Below are 18088 nucleotides of genomic sequence, written 5' to 3' on the forward strand. Positions count from 1 at the left end.
CAAAACCTGCATTAGCCTACACTTTCTATCTCCGTTTTGATAATATTGAAGGGAGTGGTTTGTAACGTGGATAATATTGAAGGGAGTGTTTTGTAAAGCGGATAATATTGAAGGGAGTGGTTTGTCACGTGGATAATATTGAAGGGAGTGGTTTGTAACGCGGATAATATTGAAGGGAGTGGTTTGTAACGTGGATAATATTGAAGGGAGTGGTTTGTAACGCGGATAATATTGAAGGGAGTGGTTTGTAACGCGGATAATATTGAAGGGAGTGGTTTGTAACGCGGATAACATTGAAGGGAGTGGTTTGTCACGCGGATAATATTGAAGGGAGTGGTTTGTAAAGCGGATAACATTGAAGGGAGTGGTTTGTAACACGGATAACATTGAAGCGAGTGGTTTGTCACGTGGATAATATTGAAGGGAGTGGTTTGTAAAGCGGATAACATTGAAGGGAGTGGTTTGTAACGCGGATAATATTGAAGGGAGTGGTTTGTAATGTGGATAATATTGAAGTGAGTGGTTTGTAAAGCGGATAACATTGAAGGGAGTGGTTTGTAACGCGGATAACATTGAAGGGAGTGGTTTGTCACGTGGATAATATTGAAGGGAGTGGTTTGTAACGTGGATAATATTGAAGGGAGAGGTTTGTAACGCGGATAATATTGAAGGGAGTGGTTTGTAACGCGGATAATATTGAAGGGAGTGGTTTGTAACGCGGATAATATTGAAGGGAGTGGTTTGTAAAGCGGATAACATTGAAGGGAGTGGTTTGTAAAGCGGATAACATTGAAGGGAGTGGTTTGTAACGCGGATAACATTGAAGGGAGTGGTTTGTAAAGCGGATAACATTGAAGGGAGTGGTTTGTCACGCGGATAATATTGAAGGGAGTGGTTTGTCACGTGGATAATATTGAAGGGAGTGGTTTGTAACGCGGATAATATTGAAGGGAGTGGTTTGTAACGTGGATAATATTGAAGGGAGTGGTTTGTAAAGCGGATAACATTGAAGGGAGTGGTTTGTAACGTGGATAATATTGAAGTGAGTGGTTTGTCACGTGGATAATATTGAAGGGAGTGGTTTGTAACGTGGAAAATATTGAAGGGTGTGGTTTGTAACGTGGATAATAAGGAAGGGAGTGGTTTGTAATGCGGATAATAAGGAAGGGAGTGGTTTGTAATGCGGATAATAAGGAAGGGAGTGGTTTGTAATGCGGATAACAAGGACGGGAGTGGTTTGTGTCACACAAGAGCAGCCGCCTCAATTTGACAGCTCCTGCCGCACATACTCTACCCCCTCCAAGACGTCAGCTATGAGGATGTCTGCCAACGCGGGTTAACGCTCCATCTGATTGAATTGAAGTCTAAGACTATACAGGCCAACTGTTTTGAACCACTTGATTAATAGTAGAAATCATCTGAGTATATTAAAAGAGGTAAGTAAGGAATGAATGTGAATCATCTTACCTTCATGGTGAGAGTGTACATGAGCTCTCTGTGGCTGTGGACATTTCAAAGTATTATATAGTTCAGTGTCTCTCTCCCGTTCACACTCTCACACACACACACTCTCACACACACACACTCTCACACACACACACACACACACACACACACACACACACACACACACACACACACACACACACACACACACACACACACACACACACACACACACACACACACACACACACACACACACACACACACACACACACACACACACACACACACACACACACACACACCAAAAAAGTAAGTAAGGAACCAGAATGTTTATTTTTACTGTGTGGGACAGAAAGAGAGAGATATATTACATTCGAGAAGGAGAACATACATTATTGTTTGATTGTTCTTCTGCCAAAACTACTCTCATTGTGACCCTACAATAATACAATTATTATTCTAAAACAGAAACAGTCAAAAGGGATTTTCTCTCGTCTCCTCTTTTGCTCCCTATCTGCAGCGATTGTCTCCACTTTTGCTCCCTATCTGCTGCGATCGTCTCCTCTTTTGCTCCCTATCTGCAGCGATCGTTTCCTCTTTTGCTCCCTATCTGCAGCGATCGTCTCCTCTTTTGCTCCCTATCTGCAGCGATCGTCTCCTCTTTTGCTCCCTATCTGCAGCGATCGTCTCCTCTTTTGCTCCCTATCTGCAGCGATCGTCTCCTCTTTTGCTCCCTATCTGCAGCGATCGTCTCCTCTTTTGCTCCCTATCTGCAGCGATCGTCTCCTCTTTTGCTCCCTATCTGCAGTGATCGTCTCCTCTTTTGCTCCCTATCAGCAGCGATCGTTTCCTCTTTTGCTCCCTATCTGCAGTGATCGTTTCCTCTTTTGCTCCCTATCTGCAGTGATCGTTTCCTCTTTTGCTCCCTATCTGCAGTGATCGTTACCTCTTTTGCTCCCTATCAGCAGTGATCGTCTCCTCTTTTGCTTCCTATCTGCACTGATCTGAAAATAGAGAATAAATTCAAGAGTAACTGAAAGGCCTATGTGGCATCGATATGAGTCAGAAACAGTTATTTTAGTGTCAAAATTTACTACAAAGTGTAAATAGGTTAATTTTGGTCATAATGTCAGTATCGTCCACAACAGAGATTTGTAAGGAATCTAGGGTACATAACAGTTTTCCTGCCCACAGGTCCACAGCTGGCAGCACCCAAGAAATCATCAATTCGGAGTGCAGTTGCACGCGACCTTATTGTAATTACCAACATATGGGTGCGGAACACATACTGACCGTGGTAAATTTAGTTTGACTTTGGATATCCATGGGGTTAGTTAGACCATCAGTAAAGACTATTAGTAAATTACACAATGTACATGGGACAACATTTGTACATTTCAATAGCTCCCAATTTCAATGACTTAAAACCAAACCAACCAACTATAAATGGTATAAGTTCATATAAAAATAAGCATATAATGACAAATTAAAAGTGTTCAACATGAAAATATTGCCCCATTTTCATGGTGTAATTTATTCAGGGTCCCGAACTAGCCCTAGAGATAGGCTATCCAAAGTCAAACGAACTCTGTTTGCCACAGTCGCACACCAGCAGGCTGAAGCTAATTGGCGAAATGATGAGTGACTGTAACTGTGTACTGTTTTGGCAGAGTGAATGTACAAGAGCTTCCCATGTGCGAACAAACACTCAAGAGACACCCACATCAAAGCACGGCTCTAAGACCTAAATCTCATTCTCAGTAGCATTTCTTACTGAAGAGGACTGAAACTTCGACTACATCAGTCAGTTCAGCACCCCTTTTTTATTTATTTTTTATTTTTATTTATCCCCTTTTCTCCCCAATTTTCGTTGTATCCAATCGCTAATAATTACTATCTTGTCTCATCGCTACAACTCCCGTACGGGCTCGGGAGAGACGAAGGTCGAAAGCCACGCGTCCTCCGAAGCACAACCCAACCAAGCCGCACTGCTTCTTAACACAGCGCGCCTCCAACCCGGAAGCCAGCCGCACCAATGTGTCGGAGGAAACACCGTGCACCTGGCCCCCTTGGTTAGCGTGCACTGCGCCCGGCCCGCCACAGGAGTCGCTGGAGCGCGATGAGACAAGGATATCCCTACCGGCCAAACCCTCCCTAACCCGGACGACGCTAGCCCAATTGTGCGTCGCCCCACGGACCTCCCGGTCGCGGCCGGCTGCGACAGAGCCTGGGCGCGAACCCAGAGACTCTGGTGGCGCAGCTAGCACTGCGATGCAGTGCCCTAGACCACTGCGCCACCCGGGAGGCCCCAGCACCCCTTTAAAGCTGGAATCCATAGCGGTGAAACTGCCACGTCCGTTTGCATTATTACATCAACAAAGACATTACTTCAAAACACAAACTTTGTTTTTTTTCTCTCTGACATAATTGCACATCGTTGGAGGTGCAATAGAACAGCAGAGTATAGAGCCACACAGTGGAGGTGTCATAATACCCATAAAACCTAGCGGTCAAACAGGAAAATGGTTACAATAGTTTTTCCACCATTCATTTTTTCCCAAAGGGGATTTTAGAAACACTTAAAATAAAGACTATGTTTCGTGTAGGCTTGCCCTGTGGTGACGTTTTGATAACCATCTAAATCTCTCTCGGACAAGGTGAATTTTATCCATATATTCGGCTCTATTTACTCAGATTAGAAAATGGTCATTACCGTCAAAGTAGATATCATTCAAAACTACAAATCCCTGCAAGCTCCTGCACGTCGTCTCTAGCTGAAACCTTTCCTAACAGGTATTGTGTCAATTTAAACTTGCACAAGACAGTTCACAGAATTGGCAATTGAAAGAAATGTAGGCAATTAATTAATTACTACATTTTGATAACATTAGTTAGTTAAATAGTTAAATTCTTACCTTTGCCTCAATTCGGCAGTCTCGTCCAGATCATCATGGCATTTGTAGTTCTTTATGATAGCCAAATTTTCAGCTAATTAGCATTTCATTTCACGTTCATGAAAGCTACTTAAATGTCCTAGTTTAACTAGTACACATTAAGGCCTACTCCTGGCTTAATCTAAGCCCCGTCTGTGAAACCGGCCCTAAAAGTATTTGGTTTTAAATATACTTAAGTATCAAAACTAAAAGTATGAATAATTTAAAATTCCTTATATTAAGCAAACTAGACGGGACAATTTTCTTGTTTTTTTTATTTACAGTTAGCCAGGGTCTAACAGTCAGACATCATTTACAAATGATGCATTTGTGTTTAGTGAGTCCGCCAGATCAGAGGCATGAGGGATGACCAGGGAGGTTCTGTTGATAAGTGGGTGAATTGGACCGTTTTCTGTCCTGCTAAGCATTCAAAATGTAATGAGTACTTTTGGTTGTCAGGGAAAATTGAAAGAACATTATTTTCTTTAGGAATGTAGTCTAGTAAATTATGTCAAAAATATAAATAGTAAAGTAAAGTACAGACACCCCAAAAAACAACTTAAGTAGTACTTTAAAGTATTTTTACTTAATGGGTATCATGACTCGTACTGTGGTACTCTATTCACTAAGAATAGTTTTTACCACGATGCAGGATGCTCCTTTACCCCATTTCATAAACAAAACAAAAACAATAAGAAATGCGCCTGCCTGGGGCAACCAGCTGGATCTCAGCTTTAAAGCAATATGAAGGATGTCTAGTAGGTGTTTCACCTTCCCAGTTCTCAGTTGTCAGTGCAGACAAGGGAAAGAACAAAGATAGGTAGCAGTTTTACACTTTTACTCGACAATAGTCCAACTGTACGTGCCTGGCTGAATGCATTTGCTGCCTGAGATAAGCAATGCACTCTGCAAAACACTAGGGGGCAACAGAGAGCTGTTTCACCCTCACGTGTCTGGCACTACTGGCATCTCCAACAATTACAGTAAACTGGATCAAGTATGTATGTGACAAAGTAGACTTTGCTGTGTAGACTTTGCTGTGTATGCTGTGTATGATGAAACACCAAGCTCTCTCTGGAGGGCTGTTATTAGTCTGCTGACCAAAAATATAATTTAGCAGATAATGGTGACAAGGTGGTGGCTAAGGAGACATAGACATACACATAGACACACACGTAGGCATGCAGGCACTCACTCACGCACACGCACACGCACACACACACACACACACACACACACACACACACACATAACATACAGTGGGGAGAACAAGTATTTGATACACTGACGATTTTGCAGGTTTTCCTACTTACAAAGCATGTAGAGGTCTGTAATTTTTATCATAGGTACACTTCAACTATGAGAGACGGAATCTAAAACAGAAATCCAGAAAATCACATTGTATGATTTTTAAGTAATTCATTTGCATTTTATTGCATGACATAAGTATTTGATACATCAGAAAAGCAGAACTTAATATTTGGTACAGAAACCTTTGTTTGCAATTACAGAGATCATACGTTTCCTGTAGTTCTTGACTAGGTTTGCACACACTGCAGCAGGGATTTTGGCCCACTCCTCCCTACAGATCTTCTCCAGATCCTTCAGGTTTCGGGGCTGTCGCTGGGCAATACGGACTTTCAGCTCCCTCCAAAGATTTTCTATTGGGTTCAGGTCTGGAGACTGGCTAGGCCACTCCAGGACCTTGAGATGCTTCTTACGGAGCCACTCCTTAGTTGCCATGGCTGTGTGCTTCGTGTCGTTGTCATGCTGGAAGACCCAGCCACGACCCATCTTCAATGCTCTTACTGAGGGAAGGAGGTTGTTGGCCAAGATCTCGCGATACATGGCCCCATCCATCCTCCCCTCAATACGGTGCAGTCGTCCTGTCCCCTTTGCAGAAAAGCATCCCCAAAGAATGATGTTTCCACCTCCATGCTTCACGGTTGGGATGGTGTTCTTGGGGTTGTACTCATCCTTCTATTCCTCCAAACACGGCGAGTGGAGTTTAGAGCAAAAAGCTCTATTTTTGTCTCATCAGACCACATGACCTTCTCCCATTCCTCCTCTGGATCATCCAGATGGTCATTGGCAAACTTCAGACGGGCCTGGACATGCGCTGGCTTGAGCAGGGGGACCTTGCGTGCGCTGCAGGATTTTAATCCATGACGGCGTAGTGTGTTACTAATGGTTTTCTTTGAGACTGTGGTCCCAGCTCTCTTCAGGTCATTGACCAGGTCCTGCCGTGTAGTTCTGGGCTGATCCCTCACATTCCTCATGATCATTGATGCCCCACGAGGTGAGATCTTGCATGGAGCCCCAGACCGAGGGTGATTGACCGTCATCTTGAACTTCTTCCATTTTCTAATAATTGTGCCAACAGTTGTTGCCTTCTCACCAAGCTGCTTGCCTATTGTCCTGTAGCCCATCCCAGCCTTGTACAGGTCTACAATTTATCCCTGATGTCCTTACACAGCTCTCTGGTCTTGGCCATTGTGGAGAGGTTGGAGTCTGTTTGATTGAGTGTGTGGACAGGTGTCTTTTATACAGGTAACGAGTTCAAACAGGTGCAGTTAATACAGGTAATGAGTGGAGAACAGGAGGGCTTCTTAAAGAAAAACTAACAGGTCTGTGAGAGCCGGAATTCTTACTGGTTGGTAGGTGATCAAATACTTATGTCATGCAATAAAATGCAAATTAATTACTTAAAAATCATACAATGTGATTTTCTGGATTTTTGTTTTAGATTCCGTCTCTCACAGTTGAAGTGTACCTATGATAAAAATGACAGACCTCTACATGCTTTGTAAGTAGGAAAACCTGCAAAATCGGCAGTGTATCAAATACTTGTTCTCCCCACTGTAGTTGCCAAATCCTACCCTCTATTTGAAAAACGGATATTTACTCATATTGAAGGAGCACATATCCTGACATAGTTTGGATTCACAGAGAAACCCAGGATGGATCCTCTGCTGTTTATGCAGGGAGCGTAATGTTCAAATGTGAGGAAACTACATCCACTTATAATTGTTGACATACATCAGCTGTCAGTGTGTCCCTGGATGCAGAGGGAGCTAACAGGTCTGTATGCATATCTAGCCCCTGCAGGCTGCCAGTGTAATGGATGGTCTGAATAAGCAGGTGGAAACTATGTAACCCTCCACTGGAATATGAAACTCCTCCAGTGAAATATGAAACTCCTCCACTAGAATATGAAACTCCTCCAGTGAAATATGAAACTCCTCCACTGGAATATGAAACTCCTCCAGTGGATTATGAAACTCCTCCAGTGAAATATGAAACTCCTCCAGTGGAATATGAAACTCCTCCAGTGAAATATGAAACTCCTCCACTGGAATATGAAACTCCTCCAGTGAAATATGAAACTCCTCCACTAGAATATGAAACTCCTCCACTAGAATATGAAACTCCTCCACTAGAATATGAAACTCCTCCACTAGAATATGAAACTCCTCCACTAGAATATGAAAGTCATATTTGTCTGACTAGGGATGTGAATGTATCCCCTCTGGATGACCCCCTGTCTGTCTGTCTGTCTGTCTGTCTGTCTGTCTGTCTGTCTGTCTGTCTGTCTGTCTGTCATTACACTGTAACTGGTTCAGGGTTATTGCTAGGTTAGAGTTAGGGTTGTGGCTAGGGTTAGGATTGAGATGGGGAGTAGACATGAAGCTGTTCGGGTTAGCCCAAAAAATGAACTCTAACTCTCTGAATTCCCAATGCAACCCCAGAAAGTGTTGCGTGTAATGTGACTCAGCTAAGTACTCCAGGACCCATGCCTGAGCTAAGTAGAGAGTTTGCTACGCTGTCAGCCAGCAAACCATGTCTTCCATTAAAGCTGATCTCAGGGTTTGATTGCCCTTTTAAAGAGCAATCTAAGACTGCCATCTGGCCTGCGTAGGCCTGCTGAGGTAGAGGCAATTGCCTTCTGCTTTGAGGATGTGATGAATAAAATGTAAAAGTGTTTCTCAGGCTTGAGCGTTTTTGTGTTTTATTATTTTTATTATATATTATATACAGTGCATTCAGAAACTATTCAGACCCCTTCCATTTTTTCACATGTTGTTACATTACAGACTTATTAAGGCTGTAACGTAACGTATTTTATTTTAAAATGTATCAATTTTTTTCCCCTCATCAGTCTACATGCAATACTCCATAATGACATCACAATACTCCATAATGACATCACAATACTCCATAATGACAAAGCGAAAACAGGTTTTTAGAAAATGTTGCTAATTTATTACAAATAAACAACAGAAATACCTTTATTTACATAAGTATTCAGATCCTTTGTATGAGACTCTAAATTGAGCTCAGGTGCATCCTGTTTCCATTGATCATCCTTGAGATGCTTTTACAACTTGATTGAAATCCACCTGTGGTGAATTCAATTGGTTGCACATGATTTGGAAAGGCACACACCTGTCTATATAAGGTCCCACAGTTGACAGTGCATGTCAGAGCAAAAACCAAGCAATGAAGTCGAAGGAATTGTCCGTAGAGCTCCGAGACAGGATTGTGTCAAGGCACAGATCTGGAGAAGGGTACCAACAAATCTCTGCAGCGTTGAAGGTCCCCAAGAACACAATGGCCTCCATCATTCTTAAATGGAAGAAGTTTGGAATCACCAAGACTCTTCCTAGAACTGGCCGCCCGGCCAAACTGAGCAATCGGTGCAGAAGTGCCTTGGTCAGGGAGGTGGCAAAGAACCTGATGGTCACTCTAACAGAACTCCAGAGTGCCTCTGTCGAGATGCAAGTACCTTGCAGAAGGACAACCATCTCTGCAGCACTCCACCAATGAGGCCTTCATGGTAGAGTGGCCAGACTGAAGCCACTCCTCAGTAAAAGGCACATGACAGGCCACTTGGAGTTTTCCAAAAGGCACCTAAAGGGCTCTCAGACCATGAAAAACAAGTTTCTCTGAGAACCAAGATTGAACTCTGTGGCCTGAATGCCAAGCATCATGTCTGGAGGAAACCTGGCACCATCACTACAGTGAAGCATGGAGGTGGCAGCATCATGCTGTTTTTCAGTGGGAGGGACTGGGAGACTAGTCAGGGGGAAAGATTAACGGAGCAAAGTACAGAGAGATCCTTGATGAAAACCTGCTCCAGAGCACTCAGGACCCCAGACGGGTCGTAGGTTCACCTTCCAACAGGACAACGACCAAAAGCACAAAGCCAAAACAATGCAGGAGTGGCATCAGGACAAGTCTCCGATTGTCCTTGAGTGGCCCAGCCAGAGCCCGGACTTGAACCCGATCAAACATCTCTGGAAAAACCTGAAAATAGCTGTGCAGCTCCCCATCCAACCTGACAGAGCTTGAGAGGATCTCCCCAGAAGAAGGGGTGAAACTCCCCGAATGCAGGTGTGACAACCTTGAAGCGTCATACCCAAGAAGACTCAAGGCCGTAATCGCTGCCAAAGGTGCTTCAACAAATTACTGAGTAAAGGGTCTGAATACTTAGGTAAATGTGATATTTCAGTGTTCTATTTTTAATAAATTAGCAAAAATGTATAAAATCTGTTTTTGCATTTTTCATTATGGGGTATTGCGTGTAGATTGATGAGGGGAAAAAACTATTTAATCAATTTTAGAATACGGCTGTAATCTAACAAAACGTGGCAGCACTATATTTACATGTATTATTATTATTATTAGTTTTATTATATATACAGTACGTGACAAAAGTTTTTGAACATCTACTCATTCAAGGGTTTTTATTTTTACTATTTTCTACATTGTAGAATAATAGTGAAGACATCAAAACTATGAAAGAACACATATAAAATCATGTAGTAACCAAAAATGTGTTAAACAAATCAAAATATATTTTTTATTTGAGATTCTTCAAATATCCACCCTTTGCCTTGCTGACAGCTTTGCACACTCTTGGCATTCTCTATCTGCAATTTTTATTTTTTATTTTTACAAATAATAGCGTTTTCTTATTTTTCCAGATTTAGGCCTGGATTCAATTAGATCAAGCGTTATCTGGCGATAGCAGTCAGCCGAATAGCGGATGTTTTGGTGGTGTCATGTTGGAGCCATCAAATCGGTGAGCACCTGGGGACTTTACCTAGACCCTGCTAGGTAAAGTCCCCCTTATCTCAGCTCGCTGGTCACCATAGCAGCACCCACCTGTAGCACATGCTCCAGCAGGTATATCTCTCTGGTCACCCCCAAACCAATTCTTCCTTTGGCCGCCACTCCTTCCAGTTCTCTGCTGCCAATGACTGGAATGAACAACAAAAATTTCTGAAACTGGAAACACTTATCACCCTCACTTGCTTTAAGCAACAGCTGTCAGAGCAGCTCACAGATTACTGCACCTGTACATAGCCCATCTATAATTTAGCCCAAACAACTACCTCTCCCCCTACTGTATTTATTTATTTATTTATTTTGCTCCTTTGCACCCCATTATTTCTATCTCTACTTTGCACATTCTTCCACTGCAAATCTACCATTCCAGTGTTTTACTTGCTATATTGTATTTACTTCGCCACCATGGCCTTTTTTAGCCTTTACCTCCCTTATCTCACCTCATTTGCTCACATTGTATATAGACTTATTTTTCTACTGTATTATTGACTGTATGTTTTGTTTATTCCATGTGTAACTCTGTGTTGTTGTATGTGTCGAACTGCTTTGCTTTATCTTGGCCAGGTCGCAATTGTAAATGAGAACTTGTTCTCAACTTGCCTACCTGGTTAAATAAAGGTGAAATAAATAAATAAAAGTACACTATTAGAAAAAAGGGTTCCAGAATGTTTTTTTTTAGCTGTCCTGATAGGAGAACCCTTTTTGGTTCCAGGTAGAACCCTTTAGGGTTCCATGTTGAATTCTCTTTGGAAAGGGTTCTACCTGGAACTGAAAAAAGGTTTTCCTATGGGGACAGCCAAAGAACCTTTTAAGGTTATAGATAACCTTTATTTCTAAGAGTGTATGGCTGCTGACAAGTGAAGGGACTGGATTGGTCCTCACTTCTGGTAACCCAGCATAACCCAGCACAGCTTCATTACTGAGAACAGGCTGTACTGAAAGGGCTATATTTAGAAATAGAGAGATTAAGAAACACACACACATATACGCACAAACACATACACGTACATGTACATGCACACACACACACACACACACACACACACACACACACACACACACACACACACACACACACACACACACACACACACACACACACACACACACACACACGGCCAGTGCGGGTGCAATGGTAAAGAAACAAGACTCTGTCTGCTAGGAGTAAATATTCATTATTGCTTGATAAACATACCTGGATGCCATCAGATGGGTACGGCGGAGTGAAGGTTAGAGGAAACACAACACAATAACAAGGTCACATAATGCACCTCTCCTGGTCACCAACTAGGATGGTCCCTGGAGGCTCTTTTGAGTAGGTGGAAAGTCAAGGTAAATATGGAGACATGCATATGACGTGAACAATTTAATTGTAAGAAGTCAGAGTCAATCACTCAGCTCAGACGTCCACCACCAATGTGAAGTAGTGAAAATAGCACCAGAGCAGTGATAGTCATTGCGTATCTGGCCTGCGATCCCTTAATTTGCGGATCGTGGTAATTTTCCTATTCATAATACATGACAATGATACAATTTCAATTCAATGTTGAATTCAATTCAATGATACAATTTCAATTCAATATATGTATTCATGGAATACATATATTGTTCCCTAGACGGGAGATAGATGGCAGGATAGCGCAGCTGTTGAACAGAAAGGCCGAAATAGAACTTTTGCCGAAATAGAACGCAACTGCTCAGCTACAGCCACCGACACATCAGTTGCTACTAGCTAATTTTGGATCGATTTATTGTAAAAAAGAAACGTATATCTATTGACAATGAAAATGAGGGGGAAGAACTAGAGAACAAAGTGACAGCTATGAACGAACAACCACCGGAGAACCAGGAAAATCAGGAAGATGGCGGCTGGGAAATGCAGCTAGCTAACGTGGCTAATGTTGCTCCGGTGGCAAAGAGAAGGATATGGTTGATTCAAGAAGAAGACAAAGTTTCAAGAGAAATGGACAGACAAGTATTTTTTTGTACTGCATGATGGGACTAGCTCACTTATTTTCCAGAAGGCAGTCAGCTGTTTAAAACGAGCAAATGTAGATTGACATTTCCAGTCACACCATGCCCACTTTGACAAAACATATCCGCCACAAAGCAACCTCAGAAACAACAAAATAGCGCAACTCAAAGGACAACAAAAAATGATGGACAGACCTAGCACTGTTGCAGAGACAACGACAGAAGCAACATATGAGATTGCTTGGATAGTCGCAAAAACAAGGCCTCAGACGAAATATTGTATGCTGATTTCACAAACAAGGAAGCTATTTTAAAGCAAATGAAGGGACTGCAACTGTCAGACTCGACCGTAAGGTGTGTAGAAGACATTGGCGAGGACATCTGTAAGCAACTGATTACTGACATATCCGGGGTGCTGTGTTTTAGTATTGCGCTTGACGAAAGCACTGATGTAAGTGACATTGCACAATTATGTGTTTGGGTCATTCAGAGAGGAACTTTTTGCTGCTCCTTCAGGGACAAACACAAGGAGAGGATATTCCCGAATGTGTTACGTTTCATTGTATCATTCATCAAGAAGCACTTGTGGCTAAACTCAAAGACTGTGACTTACAGAATGTGATGCAGGAAGTCGTGCGCGTGGTGAACATTATTATTGTGAGGTCACTGAATCACCGGCAATTCCGGGAGTTGCTGGAGGAATACCAGACAGAATTCGGTGACTTGATATTTCATAATGAGATGAGATGGCTGTCTCGTGCCTAAGTTTTGGAAAGATTTCTCTCTCTCCTCCATCAAATCTGTCAATTTGTTGCAAGCAAGGGGAGAGAGGAGCCAGAGCTGGATGATCCACAATAGATATTAAAGCTGGCTTTGTTATTAACGGACATCACCTGCCACCTGAACACAGTGAATCTCCAGCTCCAGGGGAAAGCTAAATCTCTGGGCAAAATTCTGCGTGTGGTCACAGCATTTCAAAATAAAATCACCACACTGTTCATACCTGACAAACAGTTTGTTAATTTCCCAAAACTCAGAGCAGTCACCACATCCAACCCAGACATACTGCAACATTTTAGATATGATGCATTTGTGCGTGTGTTGGAAGAGTTGAAGTTGAAGTTTGAGTCAAGGATATCATGGAGTACAAGGAGTTTTTCAACTTCATTGAGAACCCCTTTCATGTGCCAGTGTCATCTCTGACCCCAGTCATCACAGCCCTCTACTGACCGTAATGCGGAGCTGCTGGCAAATCACACCTTGCAAGGTGAACTAAGATCATGTGTTACTCATTTCTGGAGCCTTCTGTCAGACACAGAGTATCCAATTCTGAAGTAGTGTGTGCAAAAGGTGACCATTTTTTGTCAGCACTTATGTGAAGCAACATTTTCAACAATGAACATTGTGAAACAAAAACAGAGAAACAGACTGCCCAATGCACACTTGGATTGCAACAACAGACTATACATTTAGAATGAATTCAGTCAAGGAGCAGAAGGGACATTTTCATTCATCCAACTACTGAGGTAACCCTTAATATATACATGTGATGTAGCCTTTTTGACGTGTGCATGTATACATGTGTGATGTGCTGCACCTCAAATCGATTGCATGTGCTCTATTGCTCTGAATGTGTTCTTAATTGATAATATTGGAAGAAAAAGTACAACAAATTAAAGATCTGTGGGGCCCTCAATGATTGTCTCCAACCAAATTGGTCACCTTACAAAAAATAGTGAGTAACACTGCCATAGAGAGTCATATAGACATATAGCTTTATTTGATTGGGCATCACCCACTTAAAACATAATCTGTCTCATTGTAACACACAAGGTTTGGTCTTTACAACAATTTTACAGCGATAGACTTATCACAAATAAAAGAACAGCAATGCAATGACTGCAAGATGGATGAAGTAGAATTATGTCAACACTGGATGACTTATAAAGTAAACTGATTTTTATACTGTGTATTTCAAGTTTATTACATGGGTATATAATAGTCTCTCAGAGTCGAAGTGAAAAATATACTTAGTCCAAAAAAAATAGGTAAAATTGTTTTAGTTATTGAATGTCCTAAGTCTGGTCATGTTTAACTGTTGCAGTGCAAACAACTCAAGTAGTTAGTCTGGTCATCCAAAATCAGTGAATCCACCGAGAGACAAGCAATATATTTACAAATATCTTTTGATTCATGCACAGTTAATTAGTTACAAAAAATATAGTCTTACTGTCAGATCGACAAAGCATGTTTTGGCCATATATTTGTTAAAACTGAGATATTTCTGTCGAAGCATTTCTTGGCATTCATTTTCATTTACAATTAAATGGTGATAAATCCATTGCACTTACACTATATACAAGCTTTTCACATGATATGAAATATAATTTAAGATTAAATCATAATGAAGTCATTGGCACATAGAAATAGTATGAAAATGTTCACAACTCTTTGAACAATACACATAAAACCCACACACTTAAACAATCTCTCCCTCACTCCCTCTGTCTGTCTCTCTCTTTCTCAAATAAAAACAGAACTGGAAAAAATGTTGGAAATGATCCGTTTACGCACAAGACACACAAATACACATTCAAAAAAAGGTAACATTTCCTTATTGTTTAGTTCACATTAATCATAATAGTTTACATAAATGTTTCCTCAAAGAATACATTCTCTGTAAAAGATGCAACAATAATCTTAATAGTTGTTTTTTGGAGAAATGAGGGAAAAGCGTTTGATACATATGCAATTATGTTCTTGCTTGCATAATGTGTAATTGAAATTTAAGCAAAAACAAAGTGATACAGGTTTTATTCTATCATTCTTCACTATGCTGCAAGTGCCACTTCAAATATGATTTGCCTTCCTCGATGAGCATTTAGAGTTTGTCCCAATAGGTGCAAAGCATGGGAAACATCTTTCTACTAGATGGAACGCAAAAAAAGCAGGCAAACACCTGAATAGAAGTAGAGCAACAGATAGTTAATCTATTCTAATATAAATGAACACAAGGATGAGATGAGCTCACAGTCTACACATCTTTCAAAACAGAAGAAAATGTCAATAATTTACAAGAAGATTAACTAATGTGCAGGGAGAAGGCAACAATATATGTACTGTGATGACGGGAACGATTCTGAGACAAAATAGTCAGAATATCCTAGTTTTGACCTTCTCAAGAGGTCAAAAAACTTTTGCTCTGCAAAATTCAATTGTGGCAACCTAAGTGAATTGTGTATGCCAAGCAAGTTTAGTATGCCAAGTACATTTGTATGCCATATGTGAGTAGTTGACATGCGAATCAGGTTGACGACCATAAGCTGTATTACTTGCACCAATGAAGATTAATTTTGATGAAGGTTGACCATCACAGTCACTAAAATACGAACAACATTTATGTTTGTAGAACACTCTAATAAGCTAGTCTTAGCCTCACAAGAAGTGGAAAGGCCAGGAACATTGCTTGTGTGATCAGAGGATAGAAGCAGTTATCGTTACAGCAGATGTGAAGCGAAGTGTCATTAAAAAACAATTGCCCTTTTGACCCCCAGAAAATATAAAAACAAAAGTTTCTCTCACCGAGCAATCAAGTCCATTCTCCCTCTCTCTTCTCCTCCCTCCCTCTACCTACCTTCCTCCACCTCCCCCATCTCTCCCTCCCTCCCCGCTCATTCGCTCCCTCCCTCCTCCCTCTCTGTCAACTATCGTAGCCCTAGAAAAGTCAGAGGACCGCCTCTCTTCCTAAAAATGAACACCAAAGAGAAAGGGCGAGAGAGCGAGCGTAGCCTCACATGGCTGAGGATTGAACTCTAAACCACCCCGTCGGTCAGTCTCAGGTGGCGTTTTCTTCCTCGTCTTCCATATGGTAGTTAAGAGTGATGACAGCACTGACGAAGTCTCCCAGCTCTACGAAGTCAGCTGTGATGATGTTGATGCCGCTCTCTCCCGGCCTCTGGGCACGGATCCACAGCATCATACGTGGAAGAGCCCTGCAGGGGAAAACATGCATCACACACCTGCATCACTATCTTTTGTGAATTCTAAGTGTTATACTTAGCCACTGAAAAGGATGGGGGTAAGGAGAGAGAGAAAGACTTTCCTCAGGTGGGTTCAGAGGTGGCTGTTTTGTTTTGAGTGGTTTTGATGTGTCTAATGTCAGAGTCACAGTTTTTTGTTGGGGGGGGGGGGCATTACAGGTGCATTGTCCATACATTATCTACATTTGGACCATTGGGGAGGGATGCAAAAGGCTGCCCTCCAGATCTTTGTTATTGTGAAATATTGGAGTATGGCTATGCCATTTGGATTTCAAGTTACAGTGCATTCGGAAAGAATTCAGACCCCTTGAGTTTTTCCACATTTTGTTACGTTAGAGAAAACATATTGGGTGAAAAGCCAAAATGTGCAGTTTTGGCAGCCAGATATGTTTCCTCCTGCCACAACCTGAGGGACGGCCATTGAAAAGTGCAATGTAATGTCAATAATATTTGCCTTCATAACTTGCCATGTGGCTTCTCAGTCATGTTGACTGGCCTACTACTACTGATTTAATGTATTATTATTATTCTCATTAATATTGTTGTAGTTGTTGTTAATGGTAATCCCATTTCCATTTCCACTACTACTATTATGATTCTTACAACCAAGAACTAACAAACCTGGAAAACCAACAACCAGCAGAAGAAGCACAGCAGAAACCTAAACATACCATCCAACCTGGAACTGAGTGAGTAATGTTCAATCTGAAACAATGTTTAGAGCCAATAAGTAAAATGCATTACAATAACATCTAGATATTTTACTTTAAAGACAATGATTAGCAGTGGTGGAAAAAGTATGCAATAATCATACTTGAGGAAAAGTAAAGATACCTTAAAGAAAATGACTCAAGTAAAAGTGAAAGTCACCCAGTAAAATACCACTTGAGTAAAAGTATTTGGTTTTAAATATACTTAAGTACCAAAAGTAAATGTACTTGCTAAAATATACTTAAGTATTGAAAGTAAAGGTAAAAGTATAAATAATTAAAAATTCCCTATATTAAAGCAAATCAGACGGCCACATTTTATTTTTATTTGCGGATAGCCAGGGGCACACTCCAACACTCAGACATAATTTATAAATGATGCATGTGTGTTTAGTGTGTCCACCAGATCAGAGGTAATAGGGATGACCAGGGATGTTCTCTTGATAAGTCCATGAATTTGTCAGCTTCCAACTCACACCCTCAAACACCTAGCTCCCCCAAACACAGCTCACTCTCCAGATCCCAATCACCTGAATTCTAATCATCTTTTCACACACCTGTATGTCATTATCACACAATATTTAGTTCAGTTCTTTGCACCCCATCACTGTGAGGTATTGTTTGTTTTGTGTGACAGGTCTTTCAGAGCGCTGTTTTCCCCGTGATTGTCTCCTCCCGTGTATGATAGTGAGGCAGGCAAAAACTAACGACACCTTTTGTCAATTCCCTGCCTGTACTTTAGCCTATCGGATTTCCTGTTATCTACCTATTGCCTGATCTCCCGGACGACATTACTAGCCTTTTCCCTGCCTGTACTGTTGTCCTTTTGGACCCCCTGTGTATGACCTTC

At 41.5% G+C, this 18088-nt stretch overlaps 1 protein-coding gene across 1 annotated transcript in view; it reads right to left on the reverse strand.

Annotated features, from left to right (window-relative positions):
• Positions 1-14241: 14241 nt before the first annotated feature.
• Positions 14242-18088, reverse strand: part of LOC139545043 (PI-PLC X domain-containing protein 3) — a 91155-nt gene continuing 87308 nt past the window's right edge. The window contains exon 6 of the mRNA XM_071352404.1: positions 14242-16480. Coding sequence (XP_071208505.1) covers positions 16324-16480 — 157 coding nt within the window. The 3' untranslated portion in view covers positions 14242-16323. The remainder of the gene's footprint in view (positions 16481-18088) is intronic.

This window comes from Salvelinus alpinus, chromosome 19 (assembly GCF_045679555.1).
Source record: "Salvelinus alpinus chromosome 19, SLU_Salpinus.1, whole genome shotgun sequence".
NCBI classification, from domain to species: Eukaryota; Metazoa; Chordata; class Actinopteri; order Salmoniformes; family Salmonidae; genus Salvelinus; species Salvelinus alpinus.